The 27836-nt window shown below is 37.6% G+C and overlaps 1 protein-coding gene across 5 annotated transcripts in view; it reads left to right on the top strand.

Moving 5' to 3' along the window:
• MAP2K6 (mitogen-activated protein kinase kinase 6) overlaps window positions 1-27836 on the top strand; it is a 209097-nt gene that overhangs the window by 104320 nt on the left and 76941 nt on the right. For 4 of the 5 annotated variants that reach the window (XR_005554513.1, XR_005554514.1, XR_005554511.1 and 1 more), the window contains exon 11: window positions 6135-6180. Coding sequence is in view for 1 of the 5 variants with exons in the window: in XM_039325365.1 (XP_039181299.1) it covers window positions 6135-6180; window positions 7601-7678 (124 nt within the window). In the remaining 4 variants the exon portion in view is untranslated. Of the gene's footprint in view, window positions 1-6134; window positions 6181-7600; window positions 11087-27836 lie in introns of those variants that run through there. The other variant, XM_039325365.1, reaches the window with a different exon arrangement.

Here is a 27836-nt window from a genome sequence, read left to right as displayed (position 1 = left end):
AATCTGTATAAGTACAGAAGATTGTCTCTTTTTAGTAGGTTTTTTTTTTTGCATTTTCTATATCTTTTTTCCCTCTATACATCTTGAATTTATATTAATTCTTGTAACAAACTTGGTAATGTTTGTTAATCGTAGTTCATTAAATAAAAAACACATGAAGTCCATAGACTTAAAAATGTTAAATTCTACAAAAAACATTACCCATATAGCATTGGTCTATATCAGTGGTTCTCAACCTGTGGGTCGGGACCCCATTTGGGGTCGAATGACCATTTCATGGGGGTCGCCAAACCATGCTGTCCGCCATTTTTTTCCGTTTTCCCTAGCTGTCCTACTCCCTCTTATTGGTGGCCACACTCACTTGGGGGTCACCACAACATGGGGAACTGTATTATGGGGTCACGGCATTAGAAAGGCTGAGAATCACTGGTCTATATTAAAGTGTTTTCAGGACGAATTTGGATAGGATTCAATGCAGATTTAAAAAATAATCCGTATTGTCCACGCACGGTCTCTCCTGTCAGTTTTGATAAGCCGAGGCAATATGTGTATGTGTGAATTTGTGAATCATCGGCTTTTGTTATTACACAGCAGAAGCACTTCCGTACACCTGAGCCCTGTGATGAAGCAGCAAGAGATTATCAGGAAGTACCCATTCAGCAAGCATCCTTCATTTCTTCCGGGCCTGCTAAATCCCAGCAGAGGGTGTGTGTTTGCTGGAGCTGATGATCATACTTTGCTTTCTCATAATGTGACGCTTTATGCCTCCTTCCCCTCCTTGAACACACTCGTATGTGTCAGGAACTTTTTCAAGTTGCTCCAAGCATCTTCCCCATAAATACCCTGCCAGGAAGAGAGTGGCTATCATATCCTGTCTTCAAAGCTATTTTTTTTTTTGTGGAAAGAGACTGAAATAAAACAGTCTTTTACCTATTCATCTCACAGCCCCATAGCCATCAAATGTTCCCAGCCAGTCATTGTAGTAAAGCTATTTTCAGAAAGGAGGATTTTTCACAAGCATCAATAATAACAAACTCCATATTTGATCAGTAGGTTAAACAAATTAAATGTGGAAGGCAAACCTGCATTGTATTTTAGAGTGTAATGAATACATCAGCTCAGCGCATAGTGAAATATTTGAAGACAAGCATGTGTCAGGTTTGTACCTGTTTTCTGCAAGGCATCTTTGGAACTGCAATTTTCAAAGAGAGATCCATTAGTTCTTTCACAGAACGTAGGTCATAAAGCTTGTCTTTACTTTCCATCCTAAGCATAGCCTGCAGTCCTAATTTCTTTTTATCCATTATACACATGAAAGTGTAATTGTAAACTCACTGTGGAGTTAAAGTTCTGAAGGCTTTGCTTGCTGTCAACCCTGATAACCTTAATTGCTGGGCATGAACACCTGTTATAAGCAGACCTGCTTATATAATCTGCCCTGGAAGTTAGAACATTGTGCAATCAGGATTCCGTCTTATAAGAGTTGTTGTTAATTGCGAAGTCGTGTCCGACCCATCGTGACCCCATGGACAACGTTCCTCCAGGTCTTCCTGTCCTCTACCATCTTCTGGAGTCCATTTAAGCTCACGCAGATATATGGGCCACAGTTCAGCCATGATTATCAATGGTAGGAGAAGCTGTGTGACTAAGCGATGCCACTTTGCTCCCTGGTAATAATGATAAACGCGTCATGGCTCTAGTAGGTAAGTCAAAGGGTTTTAATTTGAACATCATTGAGTTTATGAATATAGGATGGGAACTGGAACTCATCCTCGAGGAACCCAAGTAAATGGTGATCCATATTATCTGCAGCATTTGTGAAAGACATGCAGGGAAAAGAAGAGACTAGATGACCTTTCCATTTAGTATTTGCTAGATGTCTATGATCTCAATCAACTGCAACTCCAGAATCAAAGCATACATTAGTAATGTGCCAATCAAGTGACTTTTCAAAGATCTACTCTTTGATTTCATATACAGGTAGTCATCAACTTACAACAGTTTGGTTAGTGACAGTTCAAAGTTAATGGCACTGAAAAAAATGACTTACGACCGTTTTTTACACTTATGACCATTGTAGCTTCTCCATGGTCATGTGATCAAAATTTAGATGCTTGATAACTGATTGCAGTGTCCCGGGGTCAAGTGATCACTTTTTGTGACCTTCCTATAAGCAAAGTCAGTGGGGAAGCCGGATTCACTTAACAAGCATATTCCTAACTTAACAACTGCAGTGATTCACTTAACAATTGTGGCAATAAAGGTCGTAAAGTGGGGCAAAATTCACTTAATAAATGTCTTTCTTAGCAACAGAAATTTTGGGCTTAATTATGGTTGTAAGTCGAGAACTACTTGTATAGTCTTTTCTTAAAATTAGGACAATGCAATAACTACCGTTCATCCCAGATCCTCAACCCAACTATGACATTGTCTATCTAAATAGAGGGGTTAGCCCTTCCTAACTTGAATATCATAAAAATAGAGATCTACTTCAACATTTTATTTCATGAGGAAACTTAGATAAATAATTGCAATCATTTTTAAATAGGATAAAGTTTGCAACAAAGAATATTACTAGGGAACGAAGGAAATAAAATCTGCTGCAGTTCAATGTAATTTTGTTTTCTCTCCCTGTCCCTTAGCCCCGGCATTAAATTTATTTGAAAGTTATGTTGATGTTAGGTAATTAAGCATATGAATATCAATGTTCATAAAAATGGTACAAATATTTTTTTAAATTTTGATTCTGTGTTTAAAAAATACGGATATTGTGATGAATATTACAAGTAGATAGGCTGAGGGCTTCATACAGAAAGATGAAAGATGATAGCAAGAAATAATGTGACCTTTTCCTGAATTTGGTGAAGTTGGCTGTGGTGATGTGTAAGAGATTAATGCATCTATCTTTTTTATTAAACACAATTGTAGCTCTTAAGACAACTGCAAAATATTTTCTTACTTCAATGGATAGGAAGTTGTAAACAGCAAGAATCAGTGATTTTTGTAAAAGGATTGAACAAGCAATGGTAACCTAGTCACAAGGATTACTCTGATTTAAGGCAGAGTGGTCAGTCCTTAGATCCAAATGAATTTTACAAGCATCCAAAATTACTTTTGAGCACATCATGGTATTCTCAAGCTCTGTATTAAGAGATTGATCATAATAAAACATTGTGAACTGAGACCAAGGTTAATTAGAGCAATCCATCCTGCTACAGTTTATCAGAAATAGAAATTTTCTCAATCTATTCTATTTTGGATTTGCATGGAGTCAAATATGGCTCTTGTTTTCATTTTTAAAATTTGGGACTAATGTCTCTATTGGAGTAAGTGGGATACTTGAGAAATCTTGAGCATCTTTTGTCAGTAATGCTAAAATAACTCATATCTATATATGTTTTAACTCAGAATCTATTTTGTTCATTTTGTATAAGATGTTAAACCACCTGGTGCTTATACCATTTTCTCCGTTCTTGGCACTCACTATTTATTCTGACTTGGCTAATAGAGTATTAAACACACAGAAAAAGCTGCTCATTTTTTTTTACCTTCACAAATATCAGCAGGTATTAATAGCACTTGAATTGTTGTTTTTACCTAGAATTTGAATGTTAGTTCTTCAGGTACTTAATCCCTTATTCAGGATTTGGCTTATTCTAAGAAGGCTCATAGGCACAATTTGAGAAGTTAATAGTCTTGTTATTCCAGGACAAACTGGAAGTCATTTATTGTAGTCACAAAAATCAAAGCCTTAATATATGTCTGCTATAGGATTCAAATTCTAGACCTTTTCTGTATTTTCCCTCCTCAATGAATGGATATGTGACTACACCGATGGCCTTAAGAGATACTCAAACAATGTTAACATATATAATTCACTTCTGTATAACCAAGTTCCACACCATATAAATGTGTCATATTTGAATTATGAATAGTCTTGGTGTGGAAGGTAAGGGAGGGTATCCATTTAAAGCCAGAATGTATGGTATAAAATATAAGGGTGTCCTTATTTTCTGAATTACATATTTTGGATGTAAAAAAAATCCAACTCTAAAAATATTTACCAGTAAATTGGGAAAATGAGATTCTGGTTGCCATATTGAAAATTTTAAACGAGCCAGAAATTTTTTCAGCATTAGTTGTCTACTCATAGATGAGTGAATAGCAGCATTTTTGGTTTTTTAAAAATGTTTGACATTTGTTTGTTAAAGGAATAAATAACTGGCATAATTTCTCTTTTACATTTAAAGCTGTTTTTGGTCAAACTTGAAAACTCATAAAACTACACAGTAAAACATTCACCAAGTATATAAAGCAGAAGCCAAGCTTTATTAGAAATTTCCACATATTATTTATAGCATGAAAACATAAGGATGATATTATCATGAAAGCAGCCATTAAAAAAAGGAAACCATTTTTTTTGCCATGCTGTGAATTATATTGACCTCTGTTGAAATGCCAGTTTTGAAAGCAGAACTGAATTACTTTTTTAAAATCAATTTAATTTTCAGAAGGTTCAAGCAGTTGCCATTGTGAATTCAGAAGGAACTTTTTAAAAGTTTTCTTTTTTCCTGGGTTTTATAAACAGAGGCATCGAATCAAGATCACGTGAAGTATTAGTATTGCTTTATAAAACCCTAGTGCAGGGGTAGGCAACATTGGCTCTTTTATGACTCGTGGACTTCAACTCCCAGAATTCCTGAACCAGCCATGCTGAAGGGAAATGGAGGTTTCCATGCTGAGCCATGCTGGCTCAGGAATTCTGGGAGTTGAAGTCCACGAGTCATAAAAGAGCCAAGGTTGTCTACCCCTGCCCTAATGAGACCACACCTGCAATACTGCAACTAATTTTGGTCAACATACTACAAAAAAGATGATGAGACCTTGGGGAAAAAAAAGTTTAGAGAAGAGCAACTAAGATGATTAAAGGCCTGGAGACTAAAACATATGAAGAACGGCTGCAGGACTTGGGTTTAGCTAGTCTAAAGAAAAGAAGAAATAGGGGTAACATGATAGCAGTATTCCAGTATTTGAGAGGCTGCCACAAAAAAGAGAGGATCACGTTATTCTCCAAACCACCAGAGGGCAGGACAAGAAACAATGGTTGGAAACTGATCAAAGAGAGAAACAACCTGGAATTAAGGAGAAACTTCCTAACAGTGAGGACAATTAACCAGTGGAACAGCTTGCCTCCAGAAATCCGTGGGTGCTACATCACTGGAAGTTTTTAAAAGAGACTGGACAGTCACTTGTCTGAGATGGTATAGGTTCTCCTGCTTGAGCGGGGGGCTGGACTAGAAGACCTCCAAGGTCCCTTCCAGATTCTGTTCTATTCCTATTCCTATTCTATTCTATTCCTTCTAATACAGTAAACAAAATTAAAATGTATGAGTAGCTTGTATACTGTTACCTGGGGAACTACTTTCTAAGTTGGATTTTGTTTAAAAGGAACAAAAATGAGCAAAATCTTGTTGTGTCCGATATAAAATCAAATGAATATGGTAAATCATATTTAATATGTATTGATACAATGTGCCATCACAGGATACATTTAAAGTTTTCTTTAACCTCTTTTATATGAGATTGTAAATTACATTAATGTTATTCTGTCTTACTCTTGAATTTGTAAACTCAAAGGTACAGACCATTGCTGCTTAAAGAAGCTACATTTATTCCACTTACTTGTACTTCAGCCAGATACAAATTAGATTTCACATGTGGAATTTAATTTCACTCATATAATTCTGCCTTACTCTTGTGCTTGTGAGATGTGGTTACTGCACATATGCTGCTGATGCTTCAAAATTAAGGTCAGAGGGGATATGGATCAAAACTTATATTTATGGTGCTGTTGAATTTGTGCAAAATAGTATGATTGCTTTTTAAAAACGTTTATAGCCCAACATTCTATATTAAAATAGCAAAGCCTTTTTAATCCCCCTACTTTATTTGAGGTTTTTTTTTTGGAATTTATTTATATTGTTAAGGATGTATTAGTTTGGTTTTAAGCATAATTTCTATCCATTCGGCTTTAGAGAGACCTATCTGTAGCTTTTTTGGGGTTAGGTTGGCCTTTGTTTCTTGTTTATATACGGAACATAAAATAATATGTATTTTTCTTTTTTTTTTCAAAGCTTGAAGAAAAATTCCACAGAAAGACCTACATATCCCGAGCTAATGGTGAGTTTATCTTCTTGAGTTCAAATGTAACTTAGGTTTCTCTCATTCTTTTGAACAGACACGAGGAGGCAAGTAGAATAGTGCCATCCCAATATTTCTGTACTCTGCTTTAGCCTTTACATAATCAAAAGAAATGTCAGTTATAGAGCTGCTGGTGCCTGTAAGGACCATGTCTGAGCTTGCCCCTAGCTCTCCCTTGTTGTTTGCCCACATATATTCATCTGAATGAAGAACACCCAGGTACAGTTTTGAAATCACTGAATGAGGAAGGAAGGAAGGAAGGAAGGAAGGAAGGAAGGATGGATGGAAGGAAGGAAGGAAGGATTTTCCTTCAAATGCTGGAGTTGTTTGATATGATGTTTTATAAATTAGCATCAGGGATTGATGAATCAGTAGGTTTCTAATCCAAGTCATTTTTGCTTCTGCTTGTCTATAAATTGAAATATATAAATGCACATAATGCTCACACACACAAATGGAAAATATGAGCTCCGCTTTTTATTATTGCCACAGTTTTCAATATATATACTGAGGTACCTAATTTTTTTTTTTTTTGGTAGCTTATCAAAACTTTCCAGTGACTTCATTATAGTTCAGCGTTCTTTAAAAAAGAGATATGAAGTTGTATTTTAAACAAACAAACAAACAGCCTTTCTGTATTTGCCGGTGAACCTGTTTGAATTGTTGCTGTATTAACTCTAGTGTTTCATTGGTCTAGGAAACCACAAAAAATAAATACATGGGCAGCAATAACAGTGGCCAGCAGCCAATTAGTTTGGAGGACTTCACTTATAATGAAATGAAGTATAGCAGGCAAAATGAACAACACTGCCTGAGGCAGTAGAAATCAGGAAATGCTACTTTTGATGAGCAGGAAACAACGGGTGGAGGTTGTAATCTCAGTAGGCTAAGGGCAGTAGAGAAGCAGTTGTGTCTTTGTGCCCTCAAGAAACAATAAGCCATACTTGCATTGGGGTGCAAGACCAGTGCAGACTAAGCACCCAGTCACTATGCTGAAGAGTGAAAAAAAACCTCAACGGAAAGCCTGCAAACTGGTTATGAGGTGAATAAGGTTCTGTCATGGCACTCAAGAAGTATTTCCCTAGAAATTTAAGCCAGTTTGATGTGGTGCTTACAGCTCCAGGCTAGAAAGGGGGAGACTGAGTTAAAATCCTGCTTTAGCCATGAAAGCCAGCTTAGGTAACTTTGGGTCAGTCATTCTCTCTCCGCCCAACCCATCTCACTGGGGAAAACAGGAGGAGGAGGATATATTGGATATACTCACTGTCTTGAGTATATCTTGTAAAAATAATAAAGGCAGGATGCAAACAAACAAATTAAAAAATATGGATTTTTATTGGGAAATTTTGTCTTCTTCCACTCATTGCTTCCTTTTTCTTTCTTTCTTTTCTTTTTTTAGCAACACCCCTTCTTTTCCTTTCATGAATCCAAAGAAACAGATGTGGCTTCTTTTGTCAAACTCATCCTGGAAAACTGAAAAATGGACTTGTTCATTATTTTACCCTTTGATGGACTGGTGGGATTAAGGAAGAGGGGGTCATGGTAGGACAGCCTTCATCACAGGAAAGCCAGAGGAGAACTTAACTGGTGGCCATTTTCCTTTTATTTTATTTTTTTGTAAAATCCCAATCTCCTTCCCTTGAAGGCTTTTTTAAAGGGTTCTTTGGTATTCATAGTGATATAGAATGAACTGATTAGTGAAATGAATTTTAATAAGATTGTCAACCATAAACAAAAAATATACGAGTGATTTAAATGATGATATTTTAGGGCTCGTTAACCAGCCTCTCGACTAGCCATACTTAATTTACTGTCAAATCAGATTTCTTTTGTTTATGGTAATAGGTGCTACGGTAGTTATGAAGTTTGATATAGAGTTATATTTTGTCCTTACTATTATTTTAATATTTATGTTAAGCGCTTGATTTTTAATAGAATTCTTGTTTTTATGTGAGACAGTGGACAATAATGACAGCTAAAACAGTGAAGTTACAAAAAAGAGTATTTATAGTGCTTTGTGAGGAAAAGGCAGAGGAGATGGCATGGTCCGTTTATGACATGGATGACTAATTTAAATTGAAATAAGAGTTTGGTTTGTATGTTACTCCAACAATGTATGAGGAAAACTACATAATTCCCTAGGATATATCTGAAGACTGTTTTGGCAAGACATCAGGAGGATGCAGAAAGAAAAAAAAAGAAAATGATTTGTTGGATGAGATTGTTCCAGTGGTTTGGTTTAAAACTGCAGTTTCTATAAACAATTACACCTTTGGGATTAAGATTCTATCTCAGTATCAGGATCTGTGGGATTAACAGTGGAAATGATGTATTTAAAAGTTAGTGAAAAATCAAAAGCAGCTTTTGACGTTCGATTGTTGCTTAAATAATGATGATTCTCTAGATCAGACATGTCAAACTCGTGATGTCATGTGACGTCACATGACATATCGGAGCTTTTTTTCCCATTGCCGGCAAAGGGGTTGGCGCGGTTTCCTGGTGACGCATCTGGCCAAGAGGCCAGCAGTTTGACACCCCTGCTCTAGATCATGGCCAACCAAGGAAGGACTCTGTCCATATTGGCTTGGTAGAAAGTCATGTGCCTTTGAATGAACAAAAGGCTTCACAAAGGAAAGTGGGACTGAGGAGGTGTTGAGATATGAGTTTCACAAAAGGGAAAAAAAAAATCAAGAAATGAGTTGATGGTTCTGAGTACACTGAGCTTGCTTTGGACTCTCAGGTGTCCCATAGTGGTCTTTTTTCTCACCTACATGAATTACTTTTTTCCTTACTCCTTCCTGAAGAAGACCCACCTATATCTCTGGCACACATTAGACTAGTCTCTGTCTGAAAACAAAATATAGAATAGGGATTTGCAGCATTGACACATTATTTCCCTCATCTAATACGAGCAACAGCAAAAACACACTGGTAGGGCTGAAACTACTTGATTTTTCATTCAGGCATGGTTGCCGTAGATTTTGTGTTTAACATATGGAAACGGCAATTTGGGCGTGTCTCTTACTTCATGATACGCTATTTTTTTATTAGGGTTGTTCCATAAATAAGATCGGGTCTTATCTGATGAAAATAACTGCAGTTCAGCTACTCCCACAGCAATTTTTTTGTTCAAAAAGCATTTCTGTTTCCTCCTGACAATATTCATTCTTCCCAATGGTTCAAGTGGTAATGTTTGTTCACTCCAAATGGAGGTTGTGGGTATAGTAGGAATGCATCCATCCCATATCCAGTGTCTTGCAGGTGTGCTGGCCAATATGTAATTGACATCCCACACATCTGGAGAGCATCAAATTGGAGAAGACCAATATATTAGTATTGATAAAGTGGCTTTTTGTCAAATACATTTTCATCCTACTTTCCAGCATTCTGTATTTTACACCATAGCTGGTCTTTTTTTGCAGCAGTCCACTGGAAGTGATTTAGAAGATGTTTAACTGCAGATAAAACACTAAGATCCTTCCCTTTCGTTGTATTTTTTTCAAAGCTGAGAATGGTTTGTAACTATTTTACATGTCCGGTTACTTTTTCCCCCTTCCCCCAGTTGATTTTCAGTGCTGTGATTGATTGTCTTCAGCTGTAGCTAAAGCTCAGCCAGTCAGTTTTTAGAACTAGTTCCAGCATCTATTCTCACTTTGAAAAACATGTCATTTAAAACCTACTTTTGGGGTTTCCTATAAATTGATTTGACGCTTGCCAGAGATAGTTTTGTTGCCTTCTTTTTTTCTTGGAATAGTGAAGCCCCATTGATATTACATCCTCTTGACCTCAGAACACCTTTATCGGAGTGCTGTGGTGACAGGCAGGCTGGATTCATGAGATCAAATTGGGCTTAATAGGCAATATTAATATTCCCATTGGTTTCCAGTAGTTGGACCATGCCAGTGATGTCTGCAATAAGTCTGACTGGAAAGAATAACACTACACGCCTCATGTTTTGTTTTAGGAATTAGAATGTGCTGTTTGTGAGCTCTTTTGTCAGGTCTGTCCAAATATAATTCATCTCTTGGCAGGTACACAAACCCTAGCACAGTTATAGAATAAAACAGAATACATCTGTATTTTCTATTCCAGATTTAAATCTTTGCTTGTCTTTGTTATTTAAAAGTTCTCATATGTTGGTGAGTATAATTCCCCTAAAATGTTCACAGCACTTGAAATGCAGTCTGAATTCACGTCCGTTTTCTAAAGGATGATAGGTAAAAATGGAAAAGAAATAACTGATCAGATTGTCTCTGGAAAATAGGGTAAGAAATAATGGGCTTAAATTACAGAAAAGAAGACATCACCCATTCACATGTACGTATGTATGTGTACACACACACACACACACTCACATCGACATGCACATGTACTTCCAGAGTGTTCTGAAATTGATCATCCTGCTTGAAGTTGTTACAGAACCTTCATTTTCTAGGCTGTCGTAAATAAACTGACACAGATACCCATTATGTGTTTTATATGGAAAAATGAGCCCTTCATCTGCTGATATTTTCAAGTCTTTCAATATTTGAAAATGTTTCTGGGTTTGGCAGGGCTATATTAGTAAAATTCAGCTGTTCTAGTAAATGTTAACAGAGCTTGAATCATGGCTGCTGTGACTGATCTTTAATTTCAGCATTCTCAGCTGTCTTAGGTTTGTTAAGTTACTTTGGAATAATTATTTTTAATGGTTATGTGGATTTGGGGCATGGCTGTATGCAAACTGGTGATCTGGATTTTTCCCCTCTAAAACTGTTGAAAAAATTTGCCATAACGGCATACGTTCTACATTGTACACAATTATTAGGCAAATTGTATGCCTACAGTGCTCTAGTCAATCCAAAATGTTAATAAACCTCAAACCTGAATGTTTAAGAAAGTAAAAGTGAGATTTTGGCTTTTTTAGGAGAATATCTATGTGTGCACAATTATTGGGCAACTATTAGTGTGCAGAATTATTACTCAACTAAACGAAAAATGAAAATTTGCCCATCTCACTCATTTATTTGCATCTCTTAAAAGTGAGAATAATAAACAACTTAAAATGTACAAATAAACATTTCTGACATTTTTTAAAAAATTGGGTGACCAGTATAGCCACCCTTCTTTTCAATAACAGTTATAAGCCTTCCATTCATGGAGTCTGTCAGTTTCTTGATCTGTTGACGTTTGTGCAGCAGCAACCATAGCCTCCCAGACACTGTTCAGACACTGTTTTCCTTCACCATAAATCTCCCATTTAAGAAAGGGCCACAAGTTCTCAATAGGGTTTAGGTCAGGTGAGAAGGGGGCAAAGTCATTATTCTTTTATCTTTAAAGCCTTTATTGGCTAGCCAGGGATCTTCAAACTTGGCCCTTTTATGACTTGTGGACTTCAACTCCCAGAATCCCTCAGCCAGACATGCTGGCTGAGGAATTCTGGGAGTTGAAATCTACAATTCATAAAAGGGCCAAGTTTGAAGACCCCTGAGCTAGCCACACAGTGGAATACTTAGATCAGTAGTTCTCAACCTGTGGGTCGGGACCCCATTTGGGGTCGAACGACCATTTCACGGGGGTCGCCAAACAACGCAGTCCGCCATTTTCCCCCCTTTTCCTTAGCTGTGCTACTCCCTTTTATTCTATTGGCTTTTGAAAGCCAATAGAATAGACTCTCTTGAATAGAGTCTAATTCTATTGGCTTTCAAAAGCCAATAGGAATTGTCCAGGCTGTCTCTGCCCTGCTGAGACCGCCAAAAGTCCCATTCTGCAAACGGTGCAGCAAGTTGTCTGAAGCGAAGGCAAGCTGTCTGGAAGTTTCCACCCCTCCCTGCTGAGCAACTTCTAAAAATGTAAGTAAAAGAGGGCCAGGGGTGGGAGGTGGGAGGCCGGCGGGTGCAGGGAGGGTTGCTGGCGCCCGTGGGGCCCGGTGGGTGCCTTACCTCCCTTGGGCTGGGCCAGCTGGTGGCCCAGGTGGTCGGCCTGCGCCATCTCTGCCACTTGCCAGCTACGCCTCGGCTGGCACAGGGGGCAGCACCACGCATGCACGGCACTCCCGGGCAGGGAAAGTCCTCGACTTACGACTGGTTGGGTAGTCCTCGACTTATGGCCGGTTGGGTAGTCCTCGACTTACGACCGGTTGGGGGTCACAGCATTAAAAAGGCTGAGAACCACTGACTTAGATGCATGTAATGGAGCATTGTCCTGCATAAAAATCATGGTCTTTTTGAAAGATGCAGACTTTTTCCTGTACCACTGCTTGAAGAAAGTGTCTTCTAAAAACTGGCAGTAGTTTTTGATTTTGAGTCCATCTTCAACCTAGCTCATCTTTAATAATACCAGCCCATACCAGTACTTCACCGCCACAGTGCTGGCATCTGAGTCGAGGTAGAATTCTGTGTCTGTTACTGATGCAGCCATGGGCCCATCCATCTGGTCTGTCAAGAGTCACTCTCGTCTCATCAGTCCATAAAATCTTTGAAAAGTCTGTGTTCAGATATTTCTTAGCCCAGTCTTGCTGTTTAAACTTACGTATCTTGTTCAGTGGTGGTCGGGTTTCAGCCTTCCTTACCTTGGCCATATCTCTGAGCACTGAATACCTTGTATCTCTGGACACTCCAGATAGGTTGCAGTTCTGGAATATGACAGCTCTGGAGGATAATGGGTTCCTGGTAGCCTCCCATTTGATTCTTCTCAAATCTTTGGCAGTTAATGTGCGTCTTTTTTCCTCTTGTGACTCTGTTGATTATTTGCAACAAAACGTTTGATGGTTCTGTGATCATGCCCCAATATCTTAGCAATGTCAACACTTTTTACAATTTTTGACTTTTCACAGTCAAACTCTCTTTTTTGGCCCATTTTGCCTGAAAAAAAGAAGCTGCCTAATAATTATGCACACCTTGATATAGGGTGTTGATCTCCTTAGGCCACACTCTGCCTAATTACACAAATACGTATCTTATACACATGCTTATATCCACCAGCATTCAAGTTTATACAGCTTGGAGGTGGAAAATATGCATGAAAATGGTATGGTCAAAATACTCGCCTAATAATTGTGCACAGTGCACAACAGAATATATATGACTGTTGAAACCTATCTAATTTCTAAGCAGGAAGTAGCTGGCAGAGACTGATGCATGAAGGAAAATCCTATCATTAACACCAGAACATTTTTCCAAGCATGATAGCAAGCTAATAAACTCTGCACTGGATATGTATAATAAAGCTGTGTGTCCAACTTTGGATTGTGTATCCCAGAAGCTTATGAAGCAGGGATGGCCATTTTGAGTATTGCTTGGAACTATGAAAGAAAAGGAGTAACTTTGAGGCACACACATAAACACACGCACCCCGTGTTGCCCTCTTACTTGAACTAAGAGGCTATTGAATTTCTTCTCTACAGGGTATTGTTTTTGTCATCGCATGCTACACTATTTGTTGATTTCCTACTTTCAAATGTAGACCATGATAGCATAATTCATTCCTCCATTAAAAATAAAAGAATCCAAGTTCTTCTTTCCAGCCTCTTAATTACTTTGGGGTTCCTTTTTTCTAAATGCTCCAAATTCTTCCACTGAGGTTGCTCATCACACACAATTTGTTTGGGAAAGCAACCAATGAATTAAAGTCAACCTGGTGTGCATTTATTTAGGGAATGAAGGAAATATTTTTATGGATTCTGATTTTCATACAGTCTCCAGGCAAACCTCAGAAAAGGCCTTAGAAATTATGTTTGTGTGATTTTCCCCCCCTTATAATGTGGAAAGTCTTTTGTTTTCTTTTGTTTTAAAGGAACATTTCTTTAACTAGAAAATCTATCTTTCCACTGAAGGAAATAATGTGGGGATGAGTTGCAGCATTTTCTTTTTTAAGCATTGACTAATATTTATTGGTCAATGTTTTCTTTTCAAAATAGGAAAATTAAATAACTGTTCTTATGTCACAAAACTATTTTTCTATGTCTAATTAATACCAGACACTGGAGTTGAAGAGTCTAAAATAAAATAAGAGATAGAATAAATCCATTCAACAATGAAACTTCATCTAATTATGAGTAATTTTAGTCATGATTCTATGAGACTAAAACAGTTTCTCTTAATTGATAACATCTTCCTTCTTGAAACTGAAATCTTGATTCTCGAATAATGTAATATTTTGTGAACTATAATCAGGGCTTTTTTTCTCATAGAACGCCCAGAACGGAGTTGTGGCACCTTTTTGAGATGGAACCTTGTAGGATAGGCAAGGCAGGTTGTATGACGTGTGTGTGTTCCGGCACTTTTTTTTTTTTTTAGAAAAAAAAGCACTGACTATAATAATTGCTGTTTGTCAATGCACAAATATATCTAGTCACTGTTATGTGTGTGTATGTTCTGGCCCACATATTCTGCACCTCAGTTTGTGTCTGTTGAAGTGCAAATCCCTGGCTTTCTGTGCATCAAGAGATGATAATGTTTAACCATAACATTAAGGCCTTTTAAAATAATATTTTATTAATTTTCCAATTTTACAGTTGAGTATTTAAAAAGCAACCTGATGACTGGGTTAATCAATAGTTCAATAACAAAATCTTTAGTGCAAATCTCAGGTTACAACATCAGATATTTCTTCTCTTTTTCCCTTAACATTTACTGTCTCGTATTCAAGCTAGTACATTTCTAATTAAGGCCTTTTAATGTTAGTACAGACAACAACAGATCTTGGCTAGTCTGCTGTTCTCTTTTTGTGGGATTTGGAGCTTGTAAATTTGCCTTCGCTGCATTTTCCCAAACAGTGGTTTCATAATGGACTTGACAGATTAGCTGAAATAGTGCATCTGATACAATTGGGTGGTCTACTAGTTGCTATGATTTTGCTTCCCTAATTGTGCGTAAATTGAAAATACACCCCAAATAAATGTGTACAATTGGTATGCATGCTTCTCGACTCTGACCCATACCAGGGCATCTGATGTGTGAGATATTCCAAATTGACACAGTAAATGCTTTATGTAGTACTCCTTTAGAGTTTTAGATACTATGCAGTATCACACTCTAGTGGAGTGAAAGCCCAGAGTCTGTTCCTTATGGCATTCTGTTTTATATAGTAAGCTACTGCTGAGTTATGTGGGATAGTTTCCTCCATAGCTCTGTGAAAAGAAAAGGCCAATCTCCAGACAGTAGCATAGCACTGGGGTCAACCTTGGCAACTTTAAGACTTGTGGACTTCAACTCCCAGAATTCCTCAGCCACTTAGTCTTAAAGTTGCCAAGGTTGAGGAACCCTAGCATAGCAGATAGTGATATCATCATATAATACAATGATATTATGTATATATGCATTCAGAAAGTATTCAGACCCTTTCACTTTCGTCAATTTTGTTGTGCTGCAGCCGGATTCTACAGTTGTTGAAATTCATTTTTTCTCATTAATCTACGCTCAGTACTCCGTAATGACAAAGTAAAAACAGAAGTTTAGAAATGTCTGTAAATGTATTAAAAAGAAAAAACAGATATGACATTGGCATAAATATTCAGACCCTTCACTCAGTACTTTGTTGAAGCACCTTTGGCAGCAATTACAGCCTCAAGTCTTTTTGAGTATGACACAACAAGCTTTGCACACCTGGATTTTCTGCCATTCTTCCTTGCAAATCCTCTCAAGCTCAGTCAGGTCGGATGGCGACCATAGGTTTTCAAGTCCCTCCAGAGATGTTCAAGAGGGTCAAGTCAGGGCTCTAGTTGGGCCTTTCTAGGACATTCACAGAGTTGTCTCCAAGGCACTCCTGTGTTGTTTTGGCTGTGTGCTTAGGATTGGTGTCATGTTGGAAAGCGAGCCTTTGGCCCAGTCTGAGGTCCTGAGTATTGTGGAACAGGTTTTCATTGAGGATATCCCTGTTCTTTGCTCCGTTCAGGTTTACCTCAACCCTGACCGGTCTCCCAGCCCCTGCTGCTAAAAAACATTCCCACAGCATGATGCTGCCACCACCATGCTTCACTGCTGGGATAATACTGGGCAGGTGATGAATGGTGCCTGGTTTCCTCCAGACATAACGTTTAGAATTGAGGCCAAACAGTTCAACCTTGGTTTCATCAGACCAGTGAATCTTGTTCCTGACAGTCTGAGAGTCCTTCAGGTGCTTTTTTGCAGAGTCCAAGCAGGCTTTCATGTGTTTTGCACTGAGGAGATGCTTCTATCTAGCCACTCTGCCATAAAACCCAGATTGGTGGAGGGCTGCAGTGATGATTGTCCTCCTGGAACTCTGTCCCATCTCCACACAGCATCTCAGGAGCTCAGTCAGAGTGGCCATCTTGTTCTTGGTCACCTCTTTTACTAAAGCCCTTCTCCCCCAATTACCCAGTTTGACCAGGTGACTAGCTCTTAGAATAGTCCTGGTTATGCCAAATTTCTTTCATTTGAGAGTTATGGAGACCACTGTGCTCTTAGGATCCTTCTGTGCAGCAGAAATTTCATTGGAGATCTGTGCCTTGCAATAATCCTGTCTCTTGAGTTCTGCAGGCAATTCCTTTGACCTCATGGCATTTGCTCTGCTACATTATGCGGAGAGGGACAACTTTATTTTCCAAAACACCAGAGGGCAGGATAAGACACGATGGAAACTAACTAATCGAGAGAAGCAACCTGGAATTAAGGAGAAACTTCGTAACAGTGAGAATAATTAACCAGTGGTACAGCTTGTGAACAATTGTTTCAAGAAATGTACATTTCTAATTATAATACATGTGCATTTCTTGAAACAATTGCCTTTAAATATTGACCTAACTTAGATTTTGCCACTCATTATTTTGAAACCCTATCAGATGAAGTAGAATCAACCAGTGGTGGGATTCAATTACCTGAATATCTGGTTCTCTGCATGGATGCAGGCCTGGGCCTCTGAGGCCTAGAATTGACTTCCGGAAGTGACATCCATGCACTTCCTGTGGGCTGTTCTAGGCCTGGGAAGCCTCCTCCAAGCCTCCGAGGCCTAGAATGGACTTCCAGAAGCAGCATGGGTTCAGCTGGTTCTCCGAACTCAAACAAAATTTAGCTACCAGTTCTACTAAACCGCTACGAACTAGCTGAATCCCACCACTGGAATCAACCCTTTTGATACTTTCTCACAATAACTTGAGTGCCATGATATATGATGTCTTCAGAATGTATATGTATATATATGTGTGTGTATGTATGTGTGTGTGTATGTATATGTTGTATATTTTAGTTTCTTAATAGTTGTTTTCATATTGCACCAGGTACAGTCAGTTTTAATTTAACTTCCCGATTCTTTGAGTAAGACAACCATTGGATCAGCATACAGCCTTAGACAGAAAATAAAGGCTTAGCATAGTTTGTGGCTAGGCAATAAAATTTTATTTACCAGGGGGAAAAAAACTCTTTTACCAAGTTTTTACACTATAAAGACCAATACCAGTGGGAACACATAAATTAGTGTAATTCATCTCCGTATTATTTCCCACAGTGGAAAGACGAGTTTTCTGGTTAATGAAATGTTCCTTAAAAAAAAAAAACGATTCCACATTATAATGAAAAAATTGTGTATATTTCAGAATAGGTTTACAGAGACTCATGTAGTGAACTTCAACGAATTATAATTCATCCAATTTACATTTCTTCACTACATAATTGCAATGACCATAGTAGAGCTGTAAATAGAGAAGGATCATGTGATGATGGTCCACGTCCAGCAGCTTAAAACCCAGTAGAAAAAGTAAGAAGGTCAACAAAGTACACAGTAAAATAGAAAAGTTGAATCCACCAAAAATTATGTACAATTATTCTGACTGCCCCTGAGCCATAAGAGCATCCACAGACCACAGGAAGCTGTTAAGCAAGTCTGAAAGAAGATTGGGCACTTCCAAAATGTCAAAATATACAGGTCTATTGTTGGAGGCAATAGGCTGACTCTGCAAATTGCTTGGAGAGAGAGCTGGAAAGCACTGTGAAGCGGTATACAAGTAGTCCATGACTTAAAACAGTTCATTTAGTGACAGTTCAAAGTTACGACAGCACTGAAAAAAGTGGCTTATGGCCATCTTTCACACGACCGTTGCAACATCCCCATGGTCACGTGATCAAAATTATTTATGATGGTTGCAGTGTCCCGAGGTCATGTGATCAGCTTTTGTGACCTGATGAGCAAAGTCAATGAGGAAGCCATATTCACTTTACAACTGTGTTACTAACGTAACAGCTGCAACGATTCACTTAACAAGCGTCGCAAGAAAAGTCATAAATGGGGAAGACTCACTTAAGTGTTTCACTTAGCAACAGAAATTTTGGGCTCAATCATGGTCGTAACTCGACAACTACCTGTATTGCTAGCTGCGGACTTGGATTCAGTCTCTAGGGTTTAACACCATTACAGACTAGATTTGTTTTTGCCATTCGGCATTATGGACTGATTGTTTAAGAAGCAGCCCAACTTGATCATAGCCTGCAGATAGAATCAGAATCAGAATAGAGCTGGAAGGGACCTTGGAGGTCTTCTAGTCCAACCCCCTGCTCAAGCTGGAGACCCTGTATACCATTCCAGACCAATGGGTGTCAGTTCTCTTCTTAAAAACCTCTAGCACCCACAACCTCTGAAAGCAAGCTGTTTCAATGGTTAATTGGGCTTAATTTGTTTAGTGACTTCGAAATTACAACAGTACTGAAAAAGGGACCAATGACCATTTCTCACACTTTCTCACACTTACGAACATTGCAGCATCCCCATGGCTTAATAGCATAAGCCAAAGGTTGGCAGTTTATCCAATACGTTTTTTTTTTTTTTTTTACCAAAGCGAATAAAATGCATTACCATTTATTAATGGAGCTAGACTCACTGGGCAGAAGTTAAGTTTCAACCAGAGATTACTAGACAAGGGCAACATTTTGGACAAACCAGTCTTAAGCTATAATGTAGCTTTGAGATGAATTTGCGGGTTGATTATCCTATCTGAGCTCAGTATAAAAGTGGAGTCAGGAACAGCCTTGAATTGTAACAGGCACTTCTCCTTTTGAGGGAAAACACTACCTGTATAATACTTGTACTTTCTAAATTGTCTGCAGCTTGCTCATGGATGTTTGCTTTGTTCCAGTTACTAATTTTTTTTGGCTTTCGGCAAAGAGCAAAAATCTGGTAATTAAACAAGAGCTGATTGTCAGTACTGTCCTTTGTAAAAGCCCTCCTGAGGCAAACTGGAGTTTTTGATAAAATCACCATGACATCCATATAAAGCAGGGGTAGTAAACCTTGGCTCTTTTATGACTCGTGGACTTCAACTCTGGCTGGCTCAGGAATTCTGGGAGTTGAAGTCCACGAGTCATAAAAGAGTCAAGGTTGACTACCCCTGAAAAGTCACCTTGGATACCTTTGTCCAACTAAGTTATGCAAGCAGCTGATTAATACAGAACTGCAAAGGGCCTGGAAACAGCTGTGCTTGACCCTGACTGAGCTGGAATACAATTTGTGAAATGCCCCCTTCCCAGTGTGGCACTAAGTATGGAGTTACAAATGGAATAGGCGTACTCTGTTGTGGGCTGCATCTGACAAATTTGCATTCATGGGCAACCTATAAATACAGTATGAAGGAAGCCTTAAACTTTTCCTGGAAGATTCTGCTAGAAATAGCATCCAAGGTATATTCAAAATCAACAGATGTTGCATGTAGAGATGCTTTGGATCTATATCAGACATGGCAAACTCGTGATGTCACGTGATGTCATGAGATGTATCAGGACTGTTTTGCCATTGCTTGCGATGGGGTGGGCGCGGCTTCCGAATGACGCGTCCGGCCCATGAGCGGGCAGTTTTGACACCCCTGATCTACATTTTTCTACCATAGGGTATAGAACTAGGGTTTGATGGTTGATGATGATGATGCTGTCTAGTTTGGTAATAAAACTTCTGCAAGAAAACTATCAAGCTCAGAGAGCACCAATGACCCCATAGTTCAACCCTGAACTTCAAATATTCTCTTCTATTGGAACCAAGGTTTGTTCTCTAGTGGAAAATCCTATTCTGAAGGCTGCTTGTTTCTCAGACAGAATATTCTCCTAATGTGGAATTTCCATACAGATGTATAATGTATTCATGATACTCAAAAGGGTTTGGGTCAGTAGTTTAATAGATCAATCCTTTCTGAGAATTAAGAAAAAAATTGCCATCTTCTAATCAACCCTGAATCTTTTATCTGTGAGGTAAAAAAAGGAATCTCAAGACTGGAACCCACCACTAATCCTCATTTCTACACAGCTGGGCTGCTCAGTTTTTGTTTGGAGCTATTAAGAAAAAATCTGGGCCTGCTTTTTTGCCTTTAAGATCCTTTGGAAAAATGTAATATTCTGCAATTTTTAATATTCCCCAAAATATTTCTTTCTCTGGGGAGTGGGCTTCCTACAGTATCATTCTGCAAACACGATGGAAAGTTTTCTTTCAATATGTTTTTCATATTTTTATCTCAAACAATTATTTTTTATTTTGCCTCTTGCTTTTATTTTTTCCTTCTGTTTCCTTCTAATTTGTTCTTGTTTCTCTTTTAAATTATCAACCGTACCTTGTTCAAATTTTGTCATGCTATTCTTCAGTCTTAGTTCCCTTGGAGTGTTTTTTTTTTCTTTTTGGAAAACACCTATTTTCTTCTAATATCCTTAGTTGAACTTTGTTCCTGATTTTGAATATTTTCAGAACATTCTCTATACTATTGATTTTTAGTACTTGCCATCTGCATTTGCTGAAAGCAATACTTCCCATGGATTTCTAGGTGCAATTCATTGCTGAAGCCTAACCAAAAAAACAACAACAAACAACCAGTTTCAGTTTATATTTATGATGTCAACAATCTGGAAATCATCATCACAGTTTGATAAAAAAAATAGCTCCATGCAAATGAAATATATTCACTACGAATAGAAAACCTTTAAAAACGGCAGATAACCAAATATCATTAGTATCTTGGCGGTGCATCCATTAAGTCCCAGTTATCTTTCTGACAAAGGATGATTGCATCTCATTCATATTTCATCTGTAAATGGCCTGGAAGTCATTGAAACAGAGCTAAGCTATATTGCACATCCTGGTGGAATGCAGCCTGTACACCTGCAGTCAAAAACTTGGGGTTAGGAAAAAACCCCCACCTTGTCTGCTGTTCAAATGGCAAACAGATGGTCTTCTTGATGAAGCAAACATTAGGGTGCTTGACGCTTTCCCATTTTGTCTTAGCTGTAGATTAATTCCTTCCATTTTTCCTTCTAGAAAGGCCAAGGCTATTTAAATTATTAAATTGTTTATGAGTTTACACAACCAGATTTGAGGTCTCTGAATAGAGCAAGCTGTAAATGTCAGTACTGCCGGTCTGAAAAGATTGGTTCATTCACAAAAACATGAACCTCGCACATGGGATCGAGTCCCATTTCACACTGTTCATTGTTGAATGGGTGCACATTTATTTTAAATGTGTGCAGAAACCATCACAGGTGACACATCTACTACCATAATTTCAAGTGAAAACTTTCAGTAGTTATATGCTGTTCATCCTCATAACTTTAGTTACATTTGGAAGATCTTGGTTTATTAAGCTGGGACGGAGCGCAATTGCTGACCTTATATTCCCCTCCTTGTACAAGCAGTAGAAGAAGTCAGGAAGCTGGGATTAAGCCCAGTTTTCATTTATAGGTCAACTGGGAATTATAGCTATGGGCTCCAGAAAAACAGAACTCTTAGGACAGCTTTCCTAAGATAACATCTAAGACAATGCTCATATCCAGATTTTGGTTGATCTGCAAATCCATCCTGGGCTTACAAATTCTAACTTAATAATAAATACTGTTTCAAAGGCAGAAAATTCAGTTCTAGGAATGAACAATAGTTCTAAGGAAGTAGCACATTCAATTAGAGAAAAGCAGAAGCTGTTGCTCTGAAGGTCCTGACAAATCAGTAATTCCAAAATTTCTTTTCTTTCCTTTTCTCTTTTCTTTTTTTGCTATTGCAATGATCTAGGCTTCCTCAAAAGTTGTGTTTCTACAAAACTTTTCTTTCAGTGGCTTTGGGACTTTGGACAATGAGAACTGTATTCTGAACACTTAAAGAGAATTCTGTTAGTAATTTTATGGCTCCTACAGAATAACTTTAAATCTAGCTGTCATTGAATTATGCAACAACCGTTAATGCTTCAGTTTATACAAATTATATAAGTGTGTGTTAGCTGGAATGCCCAAATAATAGATATGTGATGTAAAATGGTTGAATTTCAGTATAATTCTAGGCTGACTATGGATTCAGCCTTTTTTCTAATATGTATGCACTATAGCGGTTAATATATGTACATGAATATGTGTGTATTAAAAAAATACAAAATGACCAACTATTAAATAAAAACAAACAACACACAAAAATCTTTATTATAATACATGAATTTTGAACCTTATGCTGAATTTTGAACTAGTCTACCTGTTTTGTAAATTAAAAAAAAAGAACATAAAAGAAGCACCAAATTTTAGAGAAACACATTTTCAGTGACTGACTATAATTGAAGAGAAGATAATAGAATAAGAGTTGGAAGGGACTTTAGAGGTCTTCTAGTCCAACCTCTTGCTCAAGGAGGAGACTCTATACCATTTCAGACAAATGGTTGTCCCATCTCTTCTTAAAAACCTCCAGTGTTGGAGCACCCACAACTTCTGGAGGAAATTACTCCACTGATTAATTGTTCTAACTGTCAGGAAATTTCTTCTAAGTTCAGATCAGTTATGTCTATCTATTATTTAGTCTTAATGGACAAGTTCTCTCTCTTCTACCTCTATTCTTAATAGAAAATATTGTTCCAGATTTAGATATGCAAAGAGCTTCCTTTTAAATTAACAGCCCTTTGCGTCATCTCATTTAAGCAATCCAGTCTGAAGAGATGCCTTGGTTCAAGAAAGTAAGGTTTTGTGAGTGAAGCCTTCTGAGACTGCACTGAATCTGCAGAAATAGACAATCAATCAGTTTTTATTATGGTCCCAAACCAGCATACTATATTTTCAGTAATAGACACTAGTTGGTCTCTCAACAATCAGAGCCCACTTTTTGACTTCTGATGCCCAGCCAGTCTTCATGAGTTGACCTGAATAGGTTAATCACTCAAAAGAAAGTAAACACGAATAAGATTTATATCAGGAAAGAGTCATATACATCCTTCCCAAAAACCGAAGTTACAGCATAGAAATGTGATATTAAAAGGACCAAAAATGAATGTGATATGTTATTTTGAATACACGCTAGTTAAGAAGAATGATATGCATTGATTAATTGATACTGCTTATGATTATTGTTTATTATATTTACTACAGTTATCTATCACTTTGTTAACTATTATGTATCCGGACAATAGTCTGTTTGCTAAATATTGAAAATGTTATTGGGGGATAACCCCAGTGCTGATCCCAGCCCTGTCCTAATCCCAATCCTGATCCCTACCCCACCCTAAACCTTAATCCCTATCCCAATCCTATTTTATCCCTAACCCTATAAAACTTAATAAAATCTTTTTTTAAAAAAGGACCAAATTCTGATATAAAGAATTCAGTTTCTTCTCCATGATTGAGAATAATAAGGGTACAAATAGGAGTGGTTTCCCTCTGTGAGGCTTCCATCTCCATATCAAATCCCACAAATTGCTCAAACATATGGGGAGTCCCCGGCAGATCCAGCAGGATAATAAATAATGTATTTTCGTTTGTATTCCTTCTGGTGATGTCATTGCTTCAACAGAAGGCTTCCTGTAGCCCCAGCCCCAGCCCCAGAAAAGTTGCCCATCAATGTATAAATAGTAATCAATATCTCAGAATAGCTGTATATAGTCAGGGACCTCTGTGGTTGTTTTTTTTTTCCCCCTTATAAATGTGACAGTATAGCATTATGAAGGTCTTGGAGTATTTCTTACAAGGTTTGGTTGGAGTTTCCAAACATGGTTTTTACACAATCATACTGTAGATCAGGTTCTGAGCCCTGCATGCTCAAAACAAGAGAAAATCTGCTTCTTAGAAAGATTTAGCTTTTTTTTTTCAATAGAAAAACCACAATCAGACACAAGGGCTTGCAAAGTTCCACCCAGATTTGGAAACATCTCTCAACTTTAAAGCAACTCTGGAAATATCAAGATCAGGCATCAATTGGACATTTCCAGGTTTTTGTGGCTTTGGCTAGGCCGAGAGTAGAAAGAATTATGTTTTTTAAAACATTTTTTTTTTGCTTCTGTTTGGGTTTTTGAGTATGTGTAACACACACACACACACACACACACACACACACACACACAGACACAGTCCTCTTTGGAACTTTGCTTGGCTAAAGATTCCTTTTGAGTTAACAGTTACTGGAATCTGAGCATCTTCCAATATCTGTTATTGCTTCTCTACAGCTTTCTGTTCCTGTAAAAGAGAATCTCGCATGAAACGGAGTACTTGGCAAATTCTATAGCTCTGAAAGGTCTTTAGTGATGTACTACTCTGCCTCATAATATTGGCTGTTTTTACATTTCCATCCCTCTCCACCTACTAAATTCACCAAATATCAAATAGCCAAGAATTGCCTGAAGGTTACATAAAGCAGAGTGAAGAGCAATTTATATCTGTGTGTCTCTGTGATCTATTGGGGAAGGCCTCAAGGTCTTCTGAGTTCCTTTTGTTTAAAGCCAATATTGTTCACCACGTTACAAAAAAGATGTTGAGAGTTTGGAAGAAATTTCAGAGAAGAGCAACTAAGATGATCAAAGGCCCAGAGACTAAAACATAGGAAGAACGGCTGCAGGACTTGGGTCTGGCTACTCTAAAGAAAAGAAGAAATAAGGGAGACATGATAGCAGCATTCCAGTACTTGAGGGGCTTCCACAAAGAAGAGTGGGTCAAATTATTCTCCAAAGCACCAGAGGGCAGGACAAGAAACAATGGTTGGAAACTGACCAAAGAGAGAAGCAACCCAGAATTAAGGAGAAACTTCCTGACAGTGAGGACAATTAACCAGTGGAACAGCTTGCCTCCAGAAATCGCGGGTGCTCTATCACTGGAGATTTTTAAAAAGAGGCTAGACAGTCACTTGTCTGAGATAGTATAATTTCTCCTGCTTGAGCGGGGGGCTGGACTAGAAGACCTCCAAGGTCCCTTCCTATTTCTATTCTGTTCTATTCTATTCTATTGTTAACTGATGGGGAAATGAAGTTTTAATCATACACCAGAGATTCAGAGCTCAAGTATTAGCCAGCTACTTCTAACCAAGTACATGTATCTTATAGCCTTCTCCATCCTTTGACCCAACTGCACTGTATATGTCTGCCAGTTTTTCTGTTTCATTATTTTCCTTTTCACTCTTAGATTCTTTCCTATAACCTCAGTCTTTATCCTTCCTTTCTCAAATCTTTTCAAAGCAGCTTGGTTGGATTTTGGAGGGCCTCTGGAATTGGATGTTTCTTTCTTTTTTTAAAAAAAAAATTTTTTAATTGATTTTTTTACAATAACAATTTCCAGTGCCTGGTGTACAGTATGTTGTCTGGGTTTATATATTTGAAAAAAAAGCAATAATAATTAATTAACAGTCAATAATGATTGGTTTTGATAATTCTATAATTTGATCCTTCCTTCTCCCAATTGTATTCTCCTTCAACCTTAAACAAATATAATTCTTAATATTTTCAATATATAAATGATTAAATATAAACATTTTTTTCATATTTGTACAGATAATGATAACATCTATGTATTACATTTTTTGAATCAGCTTATATTATTCTTATAAAAATCATGTCATTAGTTTACCATGCATCCTATTTTTGTGATTTTTGTTTAAGCTTAATTTCCCCTTCCATTCTTATCAGTCATGATTTTCTCAATGCTAGTCATCTAAATATCCAAATTTTTCCATTTAAGTACACCATCCCAATAATTTCATATTTCATGCATCATAAAAATACTGTACTTCTTATCTATCTTATAGCATCTGCGTATAACATCCTTTCTGATCACCTTATATTTCACTTATATTTATAAAAGTTACATCATCCCAATATTTTTACATTTCATACATTGCAAACATACTATACTACTTAAATCTCTTATCCTTCTTATTATAGGGCCCCTTTATGTTCACAATTCTCTATTCTTTTAACCATATTCAAACAAGTGTTTGCTCATGTAGTATTCCATCTGGTAGGGTGAATCAAAACTCTTGAATCTGTCTCTAGCCTTCTTCTTTTGCTGAGTAGCTTTCCAAGTTAATAAATTCCACTTACCTGGCTGTTCCTGTGTTTTTGTAAGTACTGTTGGGAATAAAGAAGATAAAATAGATAAAATATATACTTTCTGTCTCCCAAACTCTGATGATTCTCCTGGGATTTTTATAATCCATTCCATTTTTGTTGTTATATCAAAGTCTTGTAAATTTTTTCCTGTTTGTATTAAATTGTAGTTCTTTTCATTTGTAGCTTCGTTGATTTGATCATGTTCTTCTAATTTGTGTTCTGTTATCTGATTTGTTTGTTCATTTGCCATCATTTTTGTGGTGTTTTTTGATTGTATATTTAGGTTAGAGATGTGTTTATTTTTGTTGTCAAAGTTGCTTTTGATTTCCTTGTGGTTTATATCTATTGTTATTTGTATCTGTCGTATCATTGCATACATTTCCTCTTGGAAACTATTTGTCTTGCCTTGAAATATTGCTTCTGGAGGTCTTCGATGTTCCAGGTTAAATCCTTCAGGAGTAAATATTGAGTGATGTGTTCTGTCATTTTTTGATAGGTGTACAATATCCATGTTGTTTCCACCCTTCAACAGTTTTTTTTATTCAGGGGTCAATTATCAATCAGTAAGTTGCAATTCAGTATGTTTAACCACCTTAAGTCCTTCCTGTAAATTCTCCTCTATAAGATTAGCCAAGAGCTGAAGTTTTTCTTATTCTATAAACAATTCTTAGATTTAGACAACAGTCCAGGTATTTTTCTTTCAAACACTTTTTAATCTTATGGCTGGCCTAGCTCTTTCTTTGCTCCCAGCTGTTTCTTGAAGTTTATTTAAAGTTCAAGGGAGCAGATTATTCTTGGTTCCTGGGCATCCTGCCAATTTCTGAGTCATTATTGTTAGTGTTCTGTGCTCTGATTCTCCACTAGGTGTCAGTAGTTGTTTATTTTCCATTTTTTCAAGCAAAAAGTTATTATTGTTATATATATTTTATAATTTCATCAAAACCCTTAAAGATATAGTCTTAATAGGTATTTTTTAGTTTCTAGATTTGTCCAGACTGTAGTATTTTAAATTTAATTTCAATATATTTCTTTCCCCCGTAGTATTAATTCACCACTTCCGTCTATGAGGGAGTGGGGATGTAGTCCCCTCCCTTCACTTTTGGAGGTTTTCTTGCTTTGGGGGTTTTCCCCAAGGATTCAGTTAAAAGATAGAAGAGAGACAATCGATATTCTCACCAGTTCCAAGCACGCTGTTCACCAATGTTATGGTTTGTGCTCTTGGACTTTGGCTGCAAGTAGCTTGGGCTAGATGCTGATGTACAGCTAGCCTTTCTCCTGTCGGGTTGGTGGGCTTCCTCCAGATCAAATGAAATTACCACCATCATTTTGTGATCAATGGAGTGCCTCTCCTTTATGGTCACCTCTTCGGGGCAACTTCAGACCCATTTAGGGTCCCCCT

Source organism: Crotalus tigris, unplaced genomic scaffold (assembly GCF_016545835.1).
Source record: "Crotalus tigris isolate CLP2741 ecotype Arizona unplaced genomic scaffold, ASM1654583v1 scf7180000024337.5909745, whole genome shotgun sequence".
In the NCBI taxonomy this organism is placed as follows: Eukaryota; Metazoa; Chordata; class Lepidosauria; order Squamata; family Viperidae; genus Crotalus; species Crotalus tigris.
The sequence above is the reverse complement of the archived record's forward strand: the minus strand, read 5'-3'. Positions and strand labels throughout refer to the sequence as shown.